At 32.2% G+C, this 22,650-nt stretch overlaps 1 protein-coding gene across 2 annotated transcripts in view; it reads right to left on the bottom strand.

Annotated features, from left to right (window-relative positions):
• Positions 1-7,155, bottom strand: part of LOC144553969 (disease resistance protein RPP13-like) — a 102,639-nt gene extending 95,484 nt beyond the window's left edge. For both annotated transcript variants that reach the window (XM_078302143.1, XM_078302142.1), the window contains exons 1-3: positions 6,414-7,155; positions 4,809-5,654; positions 2,734-3,087 (exon numbers count right to left, since the gene is read on the bottom strand). In XM_078302143.1, the coding sequence (XP_078158269.1) occupies positions 2,734-3,087; positions 4,809-5,654; positions 6,414-7,063 (1,850 nt within the window). In that variant the 5' untranslated portion in view covers positions 7,064-7,155. The remainder of the gene's footprint in view (positions 1-2,733; positions 3,088-4,808; positions 5,655-6,413) is intronic.
• Positions 7,156-22,650: the final 15,495 nt, after the last annotated feature.

Raw genomic sequence — 22,650 nt, 5'->3', positions numbered from 1 at the left:
AAGAAAAATGGTTTAATAAAAGAGACACATCATCTACATTTGATCAGAAAATGGAGGCCTCCATTTAGGAAGAGATTATGAGGAAAAAAGGTGAAACGGGTCAGAGCAAACCAGTCCAAGAAAACCAAGATCAAGTGAGGCAACTAATTCAGCAACTAATTACGCGGTTGGCTCAACAATATCTCCCAAAATGTTATAGTATTGCTTTAAACTCGATAAATCTTTCTTCAAAAATTCAAATAATGTTAGATAGATGTGCAACCGACCACATATTTTGCAAAAAATATTTTTTGACCAATTTAGACATATCCAAAAATAATCAATATGTTGTTGTTGCAAATGGTGTGAAAATCAAAATTGATAACATGGGAGTATGTAATATTTTTTCAAAAAATAAAAAAGATATTTTGTATAAAGTAGTTTCTCTAGAAATTTAATTTCAATTAAAAATACTTAATACAAAAATTAAATTGTCATGCGTTTTTTACTTCAAATATATAATATTTAAGAATCGGAAAACTGAAAAAATAATTGATGAAGGTTTTTTAGAAAATGGGCTCCACCTTTTAAATTATGAAAAAATCAATCTAAATGTGAGCAGACGAGAATTTAGACAGTTTTTAAAATACCACATTGGAGGAAAATACCACTTCGGTACAAGATGAAAGTGAGATAGAAGAAATCTCACAAAACAAAGAGGAAAAGAAAAACTTGGAAGAAACAAGTGTGGAAAATACACTATTAAGAAGATTATCAAGGACAATTCAATCATCAACAAGGTTGAGGGACTCTGTGACATACCAGGTACAATATCATATTCAAAACTTTATTTTCTATAAAAATAGGATCTTGGTTATTTAAAATATTTCCTCTCCACACCAAATTTTTTTTACCCCTATTTCAAAAGAAATAAAACCAAATAATTACCTTGAAGTCATAAACAACTCGGTTTGGCTCAAGACCATGAGAGCAGAATTAAAGGCTCTTCAAAAAAAAAAAATTCGAGTAATTGTACAATTACCAAAAGCTAAGTTGCAAGAGGTATATTAAAAAATTAAGTATAATTGTGATGGTATCGTGAAATGGTACAAGGCTCGCTTAGTTGCAAAAAGGTATATACAAACTTATGGTATAGACTATTATGAAAATATTGCACCCATGGCCAAAATGAATACTTTGAGGATTTTATTTTTATTGCAGTAAACCAAGTTAGAAATTATATCAAATGGATGTCAAAAAAATCCTTTCTTCAAAGAACACTTGAAGAACTGGTATAACAACTTTACCACCCAGTCATGAAAAAGAAAAAGAAATCATGGATTAGCTTGAAAATTGAAGAAATTAATTTATGGATTGAAGCAATCTCCAAAAGCATGGTATGACAAACTAAGCTCTCATTTAATTTCTTGTAATTTTAAAATTAGTAGTGCCAATCATTATTTATTAGTAAAATTTGAAGGAACTAATACTACTATTATATATATTAGTATATGTTGATGACATTATAATTACCGAAAATAACCAAGAAGAAATTAATAAATAAAATTTCAATTGAAAGAAAAATTTGACATTAAGGATCTTGGTTATTTAAAATATTTCTAGGAATAAAAATCACACATTCTAAGAAAGGCCTATTTATTTCTCAAAAACAAAATATACTTTTTATTTATTGAAGGAAACCGGTAAACTAAGTTGTAAATTGGCCTCAACACAAAAAAGATGGCAAGCATAAATTAAATAGCGAAGAAGGTGAAACCATTAGAATATATAAATCAATTTAGAAGACTTTGTAATAAAAGTAATATACCTAACGGTAACCCGTCATGATATTGTGTTCTCGGTAAGTCAAATTAGTCAATTCATGCATACTCCAAAAACACCACACTTGGAATTAATAAATACAATTTTAAACTATTTAAAAAAGAACACTTGGAAAAAGGATTTGCATGCAAATAATAATTCTAACAATGTGTGTGGCTACTCCGATGCAGATTGAATTAGCAGCTTCGATAGAAAATCAACATCTGATTTTGCACATTTGTAGGCAGAAGTTTAGTTACATGAAAAAGCATAAAGCAAAATGTCGTGGCAAGATCAAATGCCAAGGAACAATATCTTGTCATGGCATCAACCGTGATTTAATTGACATGGGTTAAGTAACTCGCGCATATGGGAAATAAAATTCAAACAACAATGAAAATGTTTAGCAACAACCAAGAGGCATGACACAACATTCAATCTAGTGTTTCACGAGAGAAAAAAATACAACGAAGTGGATTGCCACTTTATCAGAGAAAATATTCAAGCAAAGGAAATTGAAACTCCTTTTGTAAGAACTTAAGACCAATTCGCGAATATCTTTACGAAGGTATTAGATCCAAGACAATTTGAAGAAAATGTGAATAAATTAGGGTTGATCGACATTTACAACTTTAACTTGAGGGAAAGTGTTGAGAATCAAGATAATTAGAGCACTAGTTAGGCCTAAGACCTGTTAGAATATTTTTGTCATTAACCATTTATTAGAAAAAAGAGAGTTACTAATTAATAAAAAAAAAGCAACTCCATCTATTTATTCGACCGTTATGTAATCGTTAGGGACTAAATAGAAATTGGCTATATAAAGTCTCACTATAAAAACTTTGATACTAAAATTGCAATAAAAACAAACAATTCATCAATATACCGTTTGTTTATCACTTCACTGTTTTATTTCGCAAAAATCAACAATACCTTAATTGATGCAGTCCATGAAAACACTCAAAATCTACCAAGTCACTTCTCGATCCTTGCATGCCAATAAGCACCTTAAGCAGCCTTTGCCGAGAGCAATTTGGCATTTGATTTTTAAAGCACAACAGAGAACGGATATTTGGATTTGCATGTTTCATCAATTCATCACAACCCGAGCAATGGATTGCCACACGACGTGCCTTGGCGCTGCTCTCCCAGTTGTCAGGGTTTGAGCAAATTGTGAGAAAGTTATCCTCTTTGGCCTTTTTGATGGCAAGTTCGCGAAGGAGATCATGTATACGACAACTTGTGATGGAATCATCATGAGATCTCTTTAATACATGAACCAAGCTTCTGTTGAAATTAAATTAGGAGATTAATAAAATGGAATTCTTAATTTGGATTATATGAAACGTATGGGAAAAATGTTAGTCAACAATATGAGTTGACTTTTAAAGAGCCAATTAAATTTAAAGAAACTTAGATATATAATAAATACATTAATTAGATATTTCTCCATCTTAAATTAATAATTAGTTATTGCCCCATCTAAATTTAACCATTTTATTAATACACCCATATGTTAATTTTATCAGTTAAAAATATAATTAAATAATATAAAAATCTAAATGGACATATTTGCCCCTTATTCAATATCTTGCTTCGTCAGTAGCAGAAAGAAAGACAATACCTTCTCTAAATCTTTCTTCTTCTGTTCATTACCACTAACTTTGGTGCTTGTCACGATCTCAACTCAGTTTGGGAATAGACGTTCAGAAAAGTGACTTGGGCAATTTGCAAAGTAAAAGAGATGAAGTTGACCGCTGATGCATGTGGCAAGCGCACGGGCACCGATTTAATTAAAATAAAGAGACTGATAAAAGGGCCCAACATTTCTCTGCAAAGTGGGACACAACAGTAGGAATGGAGATGGATATAGGCATATTAACTGGAGAACGGAAACAACAGATATATATTAGGAAGTTCCATGCAACAGTTCAGCAAGTAAGATGCTGACGTGTCAAGCTGAAAATGAATAGAAAGATCTAGACTATGAAATTTAGCGACTTTTGTCGGAGTAGCTATCTCCTATGTATATGCAAGCATTGTAACCAAATCATTTTAGAAAAATATAGATGATCAATTTAACCAAAATAGTGCATATCTGATTGATTTAGGGTATCAATAGGAAATTTGGGTAAGAGCATCTCTAACAGTGATTGTTTCTAAATTGCTTATGCTGATGTGTCAATTATTTTTGTAATTGCTGGGTTGTATGGCTATTGCTTATTTAGCAATTGTTGGAAAGAATTGCTTAATAAGAAATTATTTTCTAAAAATGAGTTGGCCAAATGTTTAATTCTTATTGGTCAAATGTTTAATTCTCAATTGTTTGGTTGATTACATCAATGTAAGAGTGGATTGCTTAATTTTTAAAATTTTCATAATTGCTAATTTAGCAATTAATTTCAATCGCTGGATTGGAGATGCTCTAAGTAGTTGATCTTGGCAACAAACTAATTTTTGTGGGAAAAGAATAATTGGTGAAAAATTTAAGGCCCTTCATCTTGGCTTCTATCAAGTGGTTTTGATTACTTGTTTGAAAAAACGTTTGGGTGTATATAAGGAAAGAAATAACGCACCCAAGTTATTGGTAATTAACGGAAGAAACAAAATTCGGAGAAGGTATTCTGTTTAGTGTTACTTAATTTGTGTTACTCGTAATGAACGGAAGAAGCTAATCTTTTTTTTTATTTTATTTTGCAGGTTAAACCCGTAATTAACGGAAGAAACAGGGTACTGAATAAGGGGCAAATATGTACATTAATTTTTTTTTATTATTTAATTATATTTTTAAATGCTAGAATTAATAAATGGGTGTATTAATGAAATAGTTGAGTTTAGATGGGAAAATAACTAATTTTCAATTTTGGATGGGGAAATATCTAATGGATGAATTTATGATGGTATATATCTGAATTTCAATATATAAGATATCTTATCTAACAAAAAAGAGAAAATCTAAAGGTAAGTTTAATGAATCTGTAATAGAATAATGAAATATTGAAGTATACCTTTGCACTAGATCCTCTAGGAAGCTCTCAGCAGTATTCTCCAAAGTTCTGAATTCTTCTGTCGGTATGAGCCCCTCAGCAATCCACAACCGAAATAATCTTCCAGCATTGATTTCATAGTCTTCAGGAAAAGCCGCAAAGTACATAAAACATGTTTTGAGAACTAATGGCAAGTCATCGTAGCTGGTTTCCATGATCTCAGTACATTCTCTCCCCTCAATACTCCAGTTCATATTTTGCAACATATTACTCCAAGAGATATAATTGGGATTTTTTTTTGATAATAAACCTCCTAAAACCGACAATGCAAGGGGTAATCCACCACATTTTTTAACAAATTGTTTTCCAACCTCATTCAATTCATCGAGATACCCTTCAATCAAATCTCGATTAGGTAGAGCCTTTTTAAACAAAAGCTCTAGGCTCGCTTCCTCAGTTAAATATGACAGTTTATATGGTTCAGCATTATCAACAACATTTTGGATTCTAGTTGTTACGATTACTCTACTTCCAATCTTGGCATCAGGTAGCACTTCACCAATTTTAGTCCATATATCTCTTTTCCATATATCATCTAGGACTAGAAGGTACTTCTTTGGCTGTGGCTTTTTACCAGGTTGAGAGTCATGAGAGTTTGGACATAAATAGTCTTCTACAGTGTACTTTTCACCATTAAGAATTCTGTAAATCTTTGTAAGTAAATACTCTTCTCCACCTTCTAGGTCGTTTTGAGGCAGTGGTTTTCCCTCAACTTGCTCTATAATCTTTCTCAAAATATCCATTAGACTGAACTCTTGAGAAATTACTACCCATATGCGAACATCAAACTTTCTCTTGACATCTTCGCTATAAAAACACAAAGTAGATAGTTTGAATCATATAAGATTCCTCTGCTCATATAATATAATTGGTACTTGTACATATCTATTATCATAGAGTCTGGTTCTCACACTTCATTTTTTTTGACAAGAGAATTTAAGTTTTAGCTGTCTAATCATCTAGTCTATATATGGGAATTTAGTTTGGCATTTCTCCTTATTTCTTAAGTAATAATTTTTGTAAAACTCTACCTGAGTATCAACAAGTAAACTCATCAGAATTAAAAGATAACAGAACTCTCTGTAAAACTTTCACAAGATATACCATAATTCTACAAAAATAGCATTGATTTTATTTTTGAAAAAAATTAGGTTGAAACCTAATGGTTAAATTTCTACAAAAAATTAGCATTGATTTTATTTTCACAAGAACCGTAGAAGGGTAAATTTCTACAGAAAATGTGTCTGGCTAAAATCTTATGGGTAAATTTAATAAATCTGAACTTTTGAGATGCATATATGGAATTTTTCCTTCAAAACCATCTTTTCATGGAATGTTTCAATTGACTTCCTTCAAATTAAAGATACACGTGAGATATTTGAATTGCACAATTTTATAACCCTATTTCAACAAGAAGCTTTATTAAGTTTTGGACAAAATTTGTGTAGACTGAGTAAAAGAACTTAAGATTCATATAAATAAGATGAAAAGGAAACTAAGGTTCAAATATCATATTATTAATATTTTCCTATTTTTGACACAGTTGCTTCATATAATCATATTTACCTATTGTAGACTTTTCGAGCAAGAGTTGTTTTTCCCAGCCCACCAGGTCCCACAATTGAGATGATAGAGCGCCTTTTAATGCTAATGTTAAGCAACTGATTTACGATGTTGTCCCTGTCAGAATCGAAGCCGACAACATCAGGATCATCAATCTGGTGTAGCACAGGGTGCCTGATCGGTAGCCTCAGCTGCTGTCCATTGCCTTCACCCAAAGAGTTGATTCCAAATCTCTCTCTGCTTTCATTGATCTGCTGAATCCGTGCCAGGATGTCATTCATCTCAACTGCAAGGTTGTGCAAATCCGGGAGCTTTCTGGGCTTCCTCCACATCCTTTTAGCAGCCCCAACAATTGGGGCACATCCTCTCAGGAGCTCTTTTGAAGGGTTCCCGGTCTCGGGAACCTTCAAGAAAAAGGCATTATCTATCACATCTTCTATGTCGTAAGTAATATCCCTGACCTTTTTCACCCAAAGATTTTCCCTCTCATTTATAATTTGCTTCATGTCGGCATCTTTCAGAAAAGCTTTAATCCAACCGAGCGCATCACTCAATTTCTCCACTTGCTCGCCAACGCCGTGTATTAGTAGAACCTCCTTAACAACAGTATTCGACAACTTATCCAAAACAAAACTAACTATACCCTCCGCCATCTTGCAAACCAATTTATTGCCAATTTATTCGCGTTAGCAACTTGTGTACAGAAAGAACGGTAAAATCTAAGCTGAATCAAAACAAATCGGGAAAGGGGAAGATTGAAAGAAAGCGATATTATGGTAAGAGGTGTGGCAACTTTTAGATATGAAAGAAAGAGGGAAAGAGAGAAATGGGGAAGACTTTGGTAAGATTAAAGTGGAGCGGGTTAAGTAGAACGCGGAGCAGAGGGGTTTGCTATCATAAATTAAGGCTTAGTGGAATCCAGTTGGCCTATATATTTAATTTTTTAACTTCAAAAATAATGCACCCTGGATTGTCTCTGCAAAACAAAAAACAATCTTTTAAAATAAAAAGATTTCTTTTTATATATTATTTTATACAAACAAAAAAATCATATATTACAAAAAGAAAATATTTATTATTCTCTTAAAAACTGTATCTATAAGGATCCTTTATATATAGAATCTCAATATAATTCAAATGACAGTTTTAATGATTTACCAACGTGTCATGCTTTTAACTTTTAGGACTTCTACCCTTAACAACAATTTTCTAAAACTAAAAAGTAAAAACTAGTTGCATCTACTTTCTATTAATACAATTTTAAATTATCGAAGTCTCAATTAAAAAAAAATGTGCATTGAAATATTCACAACTTTAAGAAATTTTTGCTACATACTGCATAAGGAAAATCAATTTTAAAATATCCTTTTCAATCAATATGTTGTTAGCCTTTCTGATTCAAAAAATTTCAATCAAGTGTTTTAGAGACTAGGCATCTTTTTTATTGCAGGAAATGTCTCAACAATTTTGTGTAACTCTTTTTCTTTGGAAATTTTTGAAAATTTTTGTGAACTCGATTAACTCTAAATCTAGACTCTATGCAATATCAAACAATTAAGTTCAGTCATGACACTAACTAGGTAAATATCCTAACAAACTTTAATTAAAAATGTCTTTTCGTGGTTAGATATAAGAAGCCTAGTTATCCTAAAAATTGAAAAATAAAATTCTTAAAGATACCTAAGATATATGAATTCAATCTTCATATATCCAAGCTTAAATCTTGTATTGTCTCTAATGCAAAGAAGAATCGATCCTGGAAATAAATTAACTTACAGACTAGAACGGATGAGGATGGTCGCCCAAGGTAGTTCTTTTAATTTTTTTCTTTATTATTTCATTTATATTTTATATTATTGAAACTTTTGTAAATTTGAAGAGACAAATGACTTTTGTAAACTTTAACAGACACTTCTGATGTCTATATCAATGTAACCCAAAGGTTTAAACTCTCAATAAACAAAGTCTTCATAAACTTTTGTCAATAAGCCCTTCAGAAATGTCAGTTAATCATTTTATATTCGAAAACAATATAATGTATGATAAGTAGCATCTTCTGTTTAGGGCCTTGAAACCGCCGGGCATCATGCATCACATGGAAATTGTCGTTATATGCATGGTTGTATTGGTTGACTGCCGACATTATTATTTGATTAAATAAAGTTTATGAGGAAATAACATGCATCACCAGGAGTTTGTCTCCATAGTGTTTTGGTGGTGTGTGGACAATCCATTATTGAGATCTTCCGGGTGCCACCAATCATATGCCTTATTGAAATCTTTCTTGTCAAAATTTGATTATAAACATTACTACAAAAACTCTAATTAACCGCGGTACATCATACATGAATATGAGAAAATTCCATTAAGTTCGTATGTAAAGTACGAAGGCGTACATCTAGAACTGAATAAGAATATCATAAACGTTTTACCAAAAAGAACCATGTATATATAAATGTACTCCAAAATTCATGCAATATTCTTTACTTAAAAACTGTGTATAATTGGAACCAATTATATATGGTTTTTTTTATTAAAACCGTGTAAGAATGTTCTAGCTCATTTTCGGACGTGTATATGAATGATCCAACAGTTGTACACAGTTTCTTTATACCAACCGTGTATGAATGCCCCATAAAATTTTTTGGAAAAAATCTGCTACTAATCATATGTGATTTTATTGTATGATCCGTGTGTGAAGAAAGAATTACAATTTTTTTCACATTATTGATCTATACTTTTCTGTTATAATGCATCTCTATTTACCTTTTCTAAGGCATTTTTATAATTTCTAAAGCATCTCTGAGTCATCTCTTCTAAATAGATGAGGCTAGGGCAAGGATAAGACAAGGGAGACGATATTTTCACCGAGAAGGTGATCGGAGACAAAGAAATTTCAAACAAGGGTAACTCTTCACTCTAGTGCCCAATTTCAGTGTTCTTCCCCAATTCAAAAAGCTTGCAAGGAGATCAACTAATTTTGTCTTCAATTGGCATAAGTCATTTTTAAGGTTAAAACACAAAGGGAAGAGCCTCAAAACTATAGTTGAAGTTTCTTATTAAGTTTTTTCTTTGTAACTTTTAATCTTGTACTCCTTTATAATATTTTTTCGGAGTAGAACTAGGGTGTTCTTAAGCTCACCAAAGTGTTTGGTGAGCTTAACTCCAAAACCCATCAAATCGATTTCAAATGACGAATCCGAACCGTTGGAATCCTCCTATTTTACATGTGATGGGTGTACATGTAAAATTTTTAAACATTCGAATTAGTTTAGTATAAAGTCAATCGGTCAAAATTAGAAGGTTAATAAAGTAATTTTAGTACATTCATTTTTTGAACGTTTTTTGACCGCTTGACTTTATACTAAATTAATTCGAATGTTTAAAATTTTCACATTAGACGCATCACTGATAAGGTAAGTGGGTTTCAACGGTTCAAATTCATCATTTGAAACAGATTTGATGAGTTTTGGAGTTAAGCTCACCAAACACTTGGTGAGCTTAAGAACACCCTAGTTCTACTCATTTTTTCTTATCTATTATTAATATAAATGTAAAATTTCTTAGATCTAGGTTTTTTTTTGTTGTATTTTCAGTATTTTAGTTAGAATGTTGTTTAATCTTGTACTCCATCTTCTGTTTAGTGCCTTAAAACGGACGGGTATCATGCATTGACCTCGAAATCAGTATTTAATTACAAACAGATAATGAGAAAGTAACATGCATCACATGAAAATTTGTCTATATGCAAGGTTGTATTGGTAGACTACATATTAAATACAGTTTATTATTTGATTAAATATCTGAAGCTACTTTTGGCGTACAATTATATATGTATCTGCTTTCGAAATTGCTCTAATAATATTTTGTATGTGTTTTAGACAATTTGGGGTTTTCATCATTTTAGTTCTGTCCTGAATTAAACGAAAACATCTAGTATGCATGTAATTTTCTTGCATAAAAGTTGATAATTTTTTCGGAAATTTCTCTAATGATTATTTTGTGAAAGTATTAGGAAGGATATTTACTTACTGAGTATATTTTTCTCTGTTAATTTTGGTCTTCTTTTCTGAAATTGTTCTAATAATAAAATAATCCAAGAGATTTCTTCTTCTATGTATCTTCCCTCTTGTTTATCATGAAATCAGATCTTGATTAATTATTATTTGTCATCTATAGACAATGTGTGTTTAGTTTCACTTTCTGATCGCTTCACCACCCAGGCCTACCCTAGTTCTTCTCCTGCCGATTGCATCAGAACAGGGTAAGTGGCTCGTGTCACCTCTGTCTGGGTTTCGTAAAACTATATTATTGGGTCACAAAATTTCGCCTATCATGCATAGGCCATGTATGTATAAGAGAGCAGAGGACAAGGCATTAGACTAACAAATTTTAGGCCCATTCAGCTTGAAAAACATGACTTTGAAAAATCATGTTTTAAAGAGAAAAGTGGCCTATTGATTTAAATTTTTATTAAATGGAAAGAGGCTCACCGTGGATTGTCGATGAAAAATTAAAAAATCTTTTAAAAGCAAGTGATTTTTACAATTTACAAATTTTAATATCATCTATGTAAAACATTTTTTTTTTGTAAATTTTTATTTTTACAACTTAATTCTATCAAATTTTCAATTTGTTTTTAATTCTTTATATACTTGAGGGCCCCTTATCTCTGCAATGCATAGCATGAGCATGAGATATATTGAATAAATGTAAATTTTTTGATATTTTCTAATAAACATACTATCAAAATTGTTTTTATATATGGAAAATGCTGATCTTTGGTCACCGAATTAAAAAAAAATAGCATAAAATATATAGTATCCAAATCGATTTTAAATATAAAAAGAAAATTTGAATGTACATTCACGGACCAGGTACTGATTCAATCTCGAACTCAAATCGATCACGATATGAGGCATGGAATTAAGTCATTCTCAAATCGATCATGATATAAGGATATAAGGCAAATCGAAACAAACAATATGTTTTGACCTATATATAAAGAGAGATTAGAAAGAATTTTCTGAAATGAATTGCTAAAACACTTGTAAATATTTTTTTTCAATTTATGAATTTAATTTGTTGGACGGCAAATAGCCACCAACTTTCAGAAAAAGAAGAAGCTAAAACGATCCAATTGATAATGATGGAAATTAAAAATGAAATCGCAACCCGGTATGGAATATTAATTATCATGCAAAATAAGAACAACAATGAAGGAAGTAGTACATTGTGGAAATCTTCAATTCTGTTTTAATTATATGTAATGTTTCTATTTTTCGGCTTTCTTTTTATTTTTTAAACTTTTGTGAACTTGAAGAGACGAATGACTTTTGTTAAATTTGAATAGGCACCTCTAATGTTATATCCATGAAATGTGAAGGTTTGACCTCCATATTCTTCAAAGGAAAAAAAAAAATGAACAGTCGCATCTCTTTTATGGCGCATAATCTTCGATTTTTTTTTTTTTTTTTCTTATTGCGTATTACAATGCCCCTAGGCAGAATATCTTGGATTATAACAAAGTAATTTACGGCTTAATTTTGTTATTGAGCCATTCTGGAAATGCCAGTTAATCGTTTTCTATTTTTTAAATACAATTCAAGATGGGTAGCACCTTCTGTTAGTGCATGAAGATCGCCGGGTATCATGCAATTTGACCTCGACATCAATATTTAATTAGAACAGGTACTGAGAAAGTATCATGCATCACATGAAAATTTGTCCATATTAGTTGACTTTAGGGAATTTTGCTTAAATAAAGTGTATGACAAAGTAACATGCATCACATTAATTTTTTTTTTATATTGTGTACGTATTGATGTGTTGACAAGGAATTATTGAGATCTTTCTGGCACCAGCAATCATGCCTTATTGTCCGTATTGAAATAATTCTTGTCAATTAATTGCGTCGAAAATTGATGTTTGAGATTGAAGTTTGAGTAAAGTGTACCAAATGAAAGAAGTGGTTGCGTCCGATCGTTTGTAAAAATGACAAGTTTTTGAAAAATTGAGAAAGCATTTTTAGAACAAAGTATATTATTATATTTATTATCTTTTAATGACACATTTGATATGTGATATTTTAGACGCTACAATTTTTGTTTTAGTACATATTTTAATAAAATATATGGAAACTCACTAATAATAATAATATTTTTTTTATACATGTATACTTTTTTTCTGTGTAAAACCAATGTATTACTTTAAATTTGCTCAAATTAAAATTATTTGTCAAATTATGAGATCATACATAAATTATAACACACAATTTTGGTGGTTTAATCCCTTGAATGACGCCACAATTAACTAAAAACATCTATTATGCAGTCAAAATGCTGTAACTAAAACTAATTTTTTTTGCATTCAAATTGATATATAATTTCAAAATTGCTCTCACAATATTTTTGTACATGTTTTAAATATTACTTGGAGCACATGTGTCAATTTTGGTTATTTAATGAGTTTAAATGTATCAACAACCAACCATGCAGAAACATCTATTAGCATTTACTTTGTTTAAATGCATTCCTATAGTTTTGTTTGCATAAAAGTTATTTTCTTCCGAAAATTTCTCCAATAATTATTTGTGCAACTATATATATATATATACCGAAATTTTTAAAAATACCAAATTCCCAAAAATGATAAACCAAAAGACCACAATTATGTAAAATTTTGGAAAATAGCATGGCCGCATCCCCTAGGAGCGGCCACATTTTTTCTTCAGCTTGAACTGCCGCACGAGAAGGCAAAAAAAAAAAAGTGGGCCACATCCCCTAGATGCGGCCACCAGAAAAGTGGCCGCATTTTCTAGATGCGGTCATGCTATTTTTTGAAATTTCATAAAATCATGGCCTTTTGGTTTATCATTTTTGGGATATGGTATTTTTAAAAAATTTGGATATATATATATATACTAGCATCGTACCCGTGCGTTGCAACGGAAACAAATTATTTCATTATAAAATATTATAAAATGAAGAAGATCAAGTGTTTCATTATTTCATTATTTGTGTGACCTTTTTAAAAATCAACAGTTCAAATACATGCTGCGCAAATCTCAAAGCAATAATAATATTGATACGATACGGATACGGCGATACGACAATTTTCAAAAATGAAGGATACGATACGGCTATTAATATATATATATATATATAGAGGTTGGCTAAGATCAAAGTGGTAGTTCCTGAGCTTTGGTGCTACCAATTCGTTTTTCAATTTTTAAATTTCAAAACGTCGATCTGAACCATTCAAGTTGTTCTCCATATTAAATTGTGATTGGAGACCAAATTTTACATTTTTCTGAATTTTTTTAATATTTATTAAGCCACTTTGAAAACAGCTGATCCAACGGTGGCTTCTGATTTTACTATTTTGTTAAGCCACCGTTGGATCAACAATTTTCAAAGTGGCTTAATAAATAGTAAAAGAAATTCAGAAAAATATAAAATTTGGTCTCCAAGCACAATTTAATATGGAGAACAACTTGAACGGTTCGGATCGACGTTTTGAACTTTGAAAAATGAAAAAAAGAATTGGTAGCACCAAAGCTCAGGAACTACCACTTTGATCTTAGCCAACCTCTATATATATATATATATATTTATTATTTTATATATGATAATTATATAATTATAATTTAAATCAAATTTGTAGAGAAAAATAGTTAAATACTATATTTATCTACAAAATAACAAATGTTAATTCTAGTGTAGTGGTAAGAATTTTGGCACCAACAGAACCCAACTGGGTTCGAATCCCAACTTCAGTAGAAAAAAAAGGTGTGCGGTGCACAGCCTCGGTCCACAGGCGTCGTGCGTGGTTCAGAGGTGCGGTCTACGGGCGCTGGGATCATATGCGGCGCGACCAGTGCATGCTTAACTGTTGAAGCGCATAATTTGGAAAATTCATCTATGTGCGATCTGAAAATTCAACGGCTGAGCATCCTTTCGAAAAAAAAAACAGTAAATCGGAATCCTTGCAGGATCTAGACATTAAGCTTCTTAATAAGGAGGATATATATATATATATATATATATATATATATATATATAGATAGAGAGAGAGAGAGAATTTTATGATTGTTTAGATGAATTGGATGTGTTTAGTTCCCTATAGTCCTACATTTATGCATGGGGAGGTTTGCGAAATGGGGCTAAGGGAAATTTTATGATTATTGGTATGCCTACTTGTTGGGTTTCGGGGTAACCAAAACTCGTTTAGGCTTAAGCTGCAGAATGACCGTAGAACAAAAATTTCTACGGCCAACTTAAGCTCAGGATTAAACGGGGTATGTCAGGAAACTTTCCAAGGCGGTCCACCTTCAGTATTCCTTTGGCATCAAAACCCAATTTAATCCTTTTTATAGATCTACTCCATGATTGATTTCTAAAACTTTAATCTACTTACCAATTAAATAGATTAATATAACATATTTATACCTTGTTTCCAAATCACAGTTGGAATGCAGACCGAGCGAGTAGAGCTATATCACAGGAATGATTCTCCTCGGAGCATCAGACGTCTGATGCCTCTATCGGTTATCCACCAGGACTAACCAGAGAGCGGTTTATTTCTTTTGCCAGAAATACCGTAAACTGTGGTTTTCTGCAGAAACACTATTCACCAATCTCGTGAATATTAAACAACAAACCGTAAACCGAGAAAGAGAGAAAATATAATTAACGAACTGATCAGACAATCCGATAACACGTGAATTAGTAATTTTTCTCTTTCATCTCACCCCTCTATTTATAGGCATTTGATGAGGTTCGTCAATGACCAAAATACCCTTCAAGTTCGGCCTATTTACCAAAATGTCATACCACCTTTCATGCCACCTTTCATTCCATGCCACCTTGCATGACACCTTAGGATGAAGAAGCATGTAGAAGAGTGTGGAAGGTGGTGTGTCATGATTAGTAAAAGGCTTTATAAATTGGGCTTTGACTTTGGGCTTTTAATTTTAATTAAGACTTTGATTATTTTTAGGCTTTAAACCCATAATTCAAATCCATAATTAACAATTAAAATCCAAATCAAATATATATATAATTGTCATGTACAATTATATTTCTTTTCGGTTGTTATTCGGTAACTTTTATACAACGTAACGTGTACGTTTATAAATTAACTTTTGTTTCTGCTTGTCATCTTATATGACATTTATAATTTAATTATAACACGTATAATTAATTATAACCATCTTACTATTGATCATAACCAATTTATAATCAATCACAATAAGATTCTCCGATTAACTCCTATATTGTGTGACCCAATAGGATCTGTGTTATATTGGTAAATAGAGTTAAAACTGTTTTAACTTCTATAATCATGAGCGGTATCTGGCAGTATACATCATGACCATCCAATTACACAGATGATGCTGTACTGTACAATATCACGATCCAGTAAACTATTTACTTGTGTCTGTTCTTCTGTTTCATAGCTATCAGATTAGTTTCAAGATAGATGTGTGTCATCCTTGCTAACTGAATCTTTTCTTGATCTTGACCAGATTATCAAATATAATTATTTTTGTAATTATACCGCTAGCAGATAATCTTACTCTATCAAGGGGCCCAGTGATGCTATAGCTCGTATAAAATACAAGGGACAAATAGTATTATTGGTAAACTATCACTTCCACAGCTAAGCTATACATATGGAAAAGCTACCGTTATGACTGCTTTTTACGGACAGCGTTAGATAACAATCACACATACATATTTCTCAGTGGGAACGATAAATACCTCATACTGTAGAACCTGACACTGAATGAAAACATAAATGACACGAACACAATTCTATTTAATGTTTCATTCGGAAACGATAAATACCTCATACCATGTTCTCAGTGGGAACGATAAATATTTATCATGTGGGAACGATAAATACCTCATACCATGTTCTCACACATACATATTTCTCAGTGGGAACGATAAATACCTCATACCATGTTCCTAGAACATGTATCTATGTGATTAAAATGACATCTCGTGTCAGGTGGTTTGTAAAACTTAACCATCTTTTAATCCACATACTAACCTTATCGCGGTAATTAGTGTTCCTGCTAATTACCTTGGTCAGTGACTTTTTAAGAGTATATGTCATCTATATTATGGAGTTTCACAATTTCAGTTATGAACTCGAAATGATCCATAAATTCAATAATACTCAAGGCAACAAAATGATATATAAATAAACATTCAATTCATGAACAAAACTTTATGATAATTTATCGTATTATTAACTTCTAGATTATTACAAACTAACACTACTGATAAATAGTGTTTGGTCTTTTCGTAGATGTTTATGTTAAGCTGTTTTATAGTTGTATTATGTATACTCAAGTTTTCTAATATATGCATTGGCAGCTTCTGCCAATTTATCAAAAGAGAGAGAGATCGGCTACGTAAATTGCAATGTATAATGTATAAGTATTTTTGTACATTAGACTATAAATCATCGGATTAATAGTCCAAATAACTGATTCAAACCGATCATCTTGTTCTACAAATTAATATGTGTTTGTAGGCCAAATTTTATATTTTTTGGAATTTGTTACTATTTTTTTAGATTTATTGAAAATCGCTGTTTTTCAGACAATCTGGACCATAAAAAAACAGCGATTTTCAATAAATCTAAAAAAAATAGTAAACAATTTCAAAAAAATGTAAAATTTGATCTCCAAGCACATATTAATATGGATAATCAGATAAACGGTTTGGATTGATTATTTGGGCTTTGATTCCGGTGATTTATAGTCCAATGTACAAAAATGTTTATATATTGCAATGTACTGTAGCCCATCTCTGTCTCTGTCTCTCTCTCTCTCTCTCTCTCTCTCTCTATATATATATATATAGAGTATGGCTAATTTGCTGCCAGCAACATTTCCGCAAACTGCTGCCAATTACTCTGTAAGTTGTTGGATCTTATTTTAGATTCATACCTTTGACGATGATGGGGTGCTGATTTTATTTTGACGGAACGGAAAATTTGAAAGAGCTTTGTTAGATAAAGTTAGATTTTGAAGCGCCTCCCTCTCGTGCACCTCCCTCCTTGTTTCTCTCTCTCGACGGAGCAAGTCCTCCCTCTCTTGTGTGCCTCTCTCGGAACAAGAGCTCCGTCAACGAGTCAGAAGAAGGTTTCCCTCTCTCATGCACCTCTCTCCTTGGTTCTCTTCACGGTCCGCCAAGCTCGCACCAGGCCCGCCCAGCGAGAAGTCGCTCCGACGACTCGCCCTCCCTACACCCTCTCTCGTGTTTTCCTCCCTCCGCCCAGTGCCTCTCGCTCTTATCGCTTCTGGTTTCCTCACAGGTTGGTTATCAGCTAGCATCAACAATATAAAAATAGCACAAGCAAAAATAGATGAAGCTAAAAAAAATCATATAACTGCCATAATTCAAAAACAACAATATACCACATGCATCAGCTAGCATCAATATCTAATTTCATATAGCCATAATCCATAAAAAGCAAGTTCAATTAACAAAACAACAAGTTCGATAATTTGAAATATTCCTTCTATTAAAGGTATCATTTCTATAACAACAAGTTCTATAATTAAACGAAACCGAGAGTCACCCAAACAGATAAAAATGGCTCTGCGCACAACTCGCAATTGATCGATTTAACAATTCAAGATTATTCAATAAAGCAAGCCCTAAATTCCAGCATCACAATTTCAATCAATTGAAAGCACGTTGGCCTTAACATAAAACAAAAATTGTAAGGTTGATAAAACAAATCAAGCACACAGATCAGAGAGAGGGGGCCTCAGTTCTTATTTTAATAAATCTAACAATTTACCAGAAAGTTAAGCCCTAATGAAAGGAGAGAGAGAGGTTCTCACAGAAGGTTGAGCTGGGGGGCGGGAGGGAGAGGAAAAGGAAATCCCGGGGAGCCCGAGTCAAGCTGATCGGAGGAGGTGTTGAGAGGAGAGCAAGAAGAGGTTCCGACGAAAAATCTGAAAAACCAGAAAAATTCGAAATAAACCAGAAAAATTAGGCAAACTGAAAAAATATAGGGTTTTTGAAAGATAATCAACCTGTGAGAAAACCAGAAGCGATAAGAGCGAGAGGCACTGGGCGGAGGGAGGAAAGCACGAGAGAGGGTGGAGGGAGGGCGAGTCGTCGGAGCGACTTCTCGCTGGGCGGACCTGGTGCGAGCTTGGCGAACCGTGAAGAGAACCAAGGAGAGAGGTACACGAGAGAGGGAAACCTTCTTCTGACTCGTTGACGGAGCTCTTGTTCCGAGAGAGGGAGGACTTGCTCCATCGAGAGAGAGAAACAAGGAGGGAGGTGCACGAGAGAAATAAGGAGGGAGGCGCTTCAAAATCTAACTTTATCTAACAGAGCTCTTTCAAATTTTCCATTCCGTCAAAATAAAATCAGCGCCCCATCATCGTCAAAGGTACGAATCTAAAATAAGATCCAACGGCTTACAGAGTTGGCAGCAGTTTGCTAAAATGCTGCTGGCAGCAAATTAGTCATACTCTATGTTTAAATATTTTTTAGTAGCACTTTAAAAAGTTATAAACACAATTTTAAAAGTTTTGATATGAGGGCTGAAAATAAAAGTTAGGCATTAAGTAACCAAAATGAATGTAATTATTTGAAAGAAATTATCGGACTCGTTAATTTAATTATAAAAATTAATGTAACCAAAATGACAAATTAATTAATGTAACAAAAATGATGTCCATCGATCCCAATTAATTTTTTTTATTGGGACACTAATTAATTAATTGTGTTATATATGGAGTAAAGCTAGAGTGTGATGTGCTCACCAAGAGAGTTTAGGGAGCACAACTCCAAAAGTTCATCGGATCGACTTTAAACGTCAAATTCAAACCGTTGAAATTCATGTGCTTCATGAGTGATGCATGTGCATGCAAAATTTTAAAAGTTTTAAGTTTATTTGCTACACGGTCAAGTGGTCAAAGAAATAATAAAAATTGACTATATAAAACAACTTATAAATTAACTTAATAAAATGTTCATTTCTTTGACCGCTTGACCGTGTAGCAAATGAACTCGAAACTTTTAAAATTTTGCATGCACATGCATCACTCATGAACCACATGGATTTCAATGGTTTGGATTCGGCGTTTGAAGTCGATCCGATGAACTTTTGGAGTTGTGCTTACCAAACTCACTTGATGAGCACATCACACCCTAGCTTTACTCTTATATATGTGTAATATATGGCCTCTGGCCTCTATTAAAATATATATTTTAGCTTTAAGAAGAAATATAAATATAACGAATAAAGAAAGAAAAATTTTGATAGTGTAAACCAACATAAATTAAATTGATAATGTGTTAATTTGTTGGGCCTTCATATTCACCCTCTCTTGCGCATCATATTCATACGCAGGGGAGGGCTTTTATTGAGATTGCATGCTCTTTACTCTTCCGACAGGTGCAAGTCCTTATCGTTAATTATTCTAAGACATTTCTACCTCAAGAAGCTCTAGATTCCGAGATTTAGGGACAGTTTAGTATAAATTCTACATGAAATGGCTTGATCATATGCAAACTAGGAATATGTCTCCCTAATCTGTTTAGATGTGTAAATTCTTAGTACATCCTGTCGTTTTCGTTCTATTAAAGATCGGCAATTGGGCTCTTTGTTAATCTTTGGATAAAGTATGGGTTTCGAAGGTCGGAAATTGGGCTCCTAGTTGATCTTCGGATAAAGTTTGGGTTTCGAAAGTTAAGAATTGGGCTCCTTATTTATCTTCAAATAAAGCTTGAGTTTCTAAGGTCGGGAATTGGGTTCCTTGTCAATCTTCGATCAAGGTTTGTGCAATTCAAGTTTGAGTTCGAGCGTTGTGCCAATTTTATACTCAGGTTGTTGAAGCGTGCAATACAGTTCGTACCTGAGTTCGATGCGCTAAGCCAACTCAGGTTATTGAGGTTTGGTTTGGTTTGATTTGGTTTGGTTTAGTCTCATTTACTTTAGTTTGATTTTGGTTGGTTTAAATTTGGTTCGCTTGATTTAGTTTGGTTTAGCTCGGTTTAGTTTCATTTGGTTTGGGCGTGGTTTAGTTTAGTTTGGATGTACGTGGTTCACCTTATATAGTTTGGGTATGTTTTAGTTTTATTTATTTGTGTCTGATTTAATTTGGTTTAATCTTCATTCAATTAATTAGTTTGATGAATTTAATATGATTTGTTTGATTTAATATGGTTCAATTAATTTTGTTACATCGACATATACGAGTTTCATAATATTGCCTTGCAATACTTCTGAATTAAACATAATTAATATGGGAAAAAAATGTCAGCAAAAAATGAGATATTACAGAGATATATATATATTAGGACATCATGATCCATTAATTATTGCTACATCCATAAATTTGAAAGCACCCCCGAGTGTTCAACGCTGCTTGCTGATGAAGTGTATCAGCAAAATATTTACCAGGATATATATAAAAAAAAAGGGATCCAATTACAATATTTGTAAGTTACAACATTTCACAACAATTTGGTTTTCTGATTTTTAAAGTCTAAACTGTTGATTCAAATTGTTCAACATGATCTCTATATGAAAAGATGCTTGGAGATCAAATTTTACATTTTTTTTAATTTTTTTTACTATTTATTAAGTATTTTACAAAATTGTTATTTTTAGACAATTTTGGACCACTGAAAAACAACAGTTTTGTAAAATGCTTAATAAATAGTAAAAAAAATTAAAAAATATATATAATTTGATCTCCAAGCATATTTTAATATAGATATCATGTTGAACGGTTAGGATCGACTGTTTGAACTTTGAAAATCGCAAAAACGAATTGTTGTAAAAAATTATAACTTACAAATGTTGCAAATGGATCCCTCTTCATAAAAAAAATACATATATAGTTTGTTTTGTACATGCAATAAATGTAACACCCCATGCAATAAAACGTGACATGTCATTATTGAATTAATTGGCTGTTGAAAATGCAATTTTTTTTTTCTCACCATACCAAATTCTCAAATACAAAAGTGTTTGATACACTAATCAACAATGATAAGCTTTCTGGCACAGGCGGGTGTACGACTCTCTCCCGGTGTCTGATTGCCATTGGGGGGCGCCGGCTTGTTCGCATTTCTCACGGCGCCATACCTTATATGTGAATGGCCCGTTTGGAGCAACATCCGATGTACATTCGAATCCATCTGGAATTCGCTGTCAATGTTCCACAACATCCAAATGTTTGTTTTCGACATATGCTTCTTAAGTGTGCAGAACCGATGATGAAGACGATTAACATAGCAATGATCACACTACCTGGATATCTCATTGTCAAATTTTATTGTGGGATTTTCTCAAACAATATGTTAAGCTGGAGATGAAGAGCTCAATTTAAAGCTAGGAAGAGATAGTGATGAAAGCAAATGAAATTATGGATGCTGTTCTATTGGAAAAGAAAGAAATAATTTTTATCGAGATTCATGCGTAATAAATATTGAGCGGTCGGATGTTCCTGCTTTTCCAAAAGAAAAAGCAGCACCTAAAATTCTACGAGAGTCCTAGTCAGATGAATATTTTTTTATAAACCATAATTATAAAAAAGATCCTAAATAAACATTATTATTATATATATTTTTTTTATAAAAACAGTAAGAACCGAAATATCATTTCAGTTCTTTTTTTTTTGGAACCGAATTGTCATTTCAATCCTAACCGTTTTCACTTGAAAAATTGTAAAAATATCGGGGACCAAATTGCCAATTCGGTCCCAAAAAAGAAAAAAAAATACGGAACCGAAATGACATTTCGATTCTTATGATTTTATTTTTTTTTAAAAAGTAATCATATTGGTTTCATAAAAAGCTTTTTTTCTAATTATGGTTTACAAAAAAAAATTTAGTCAGATAGCATATAAAGATATCATGATCCTTTTTTTTGGGGTTAAATCTCATACGCACTTCAATGATTGAATGACACTCAAATATAGAGAAATTATTAAAAAAAAGTTTGTTTGTTGAATATATTTAGTTCATTATAAATTGAAGGGCAAACAATTACATATGGTTTTTCGAATTGTTCTCGTAAAAAAAAATATCAAGAAGAATTCCAAAGGAAACAATTCAAATTTTAAAGAAAATGATTCAAAATATGAAAATAAAATTAGATGGAGATGATGATATGATGTTACAGTACATTCCAGTCTTTGTTTGTAAACGGGGTGGAGCGAGAAAATATGATAAATTTTCAAAATACA

The sequence above is a fragment of the Carex rostrata genome, chromosome 5, assembly GCF_964058835.1.
Source record: "Carex rostrata chromosome 5, lpCarRost1.2, whole genome shotgun sequence".
Taxonomy (NCBI): Eukaryota; Viridiplantae; Streptophyta; class Magnoliopsida; order Poales; family Cyperaceae; genus Carex; species Carex rostrata.
Note: the sequence above shows the minus strand (reverse complement) of the source record. Positions and strands in the feature narration are given on the sequence as shown.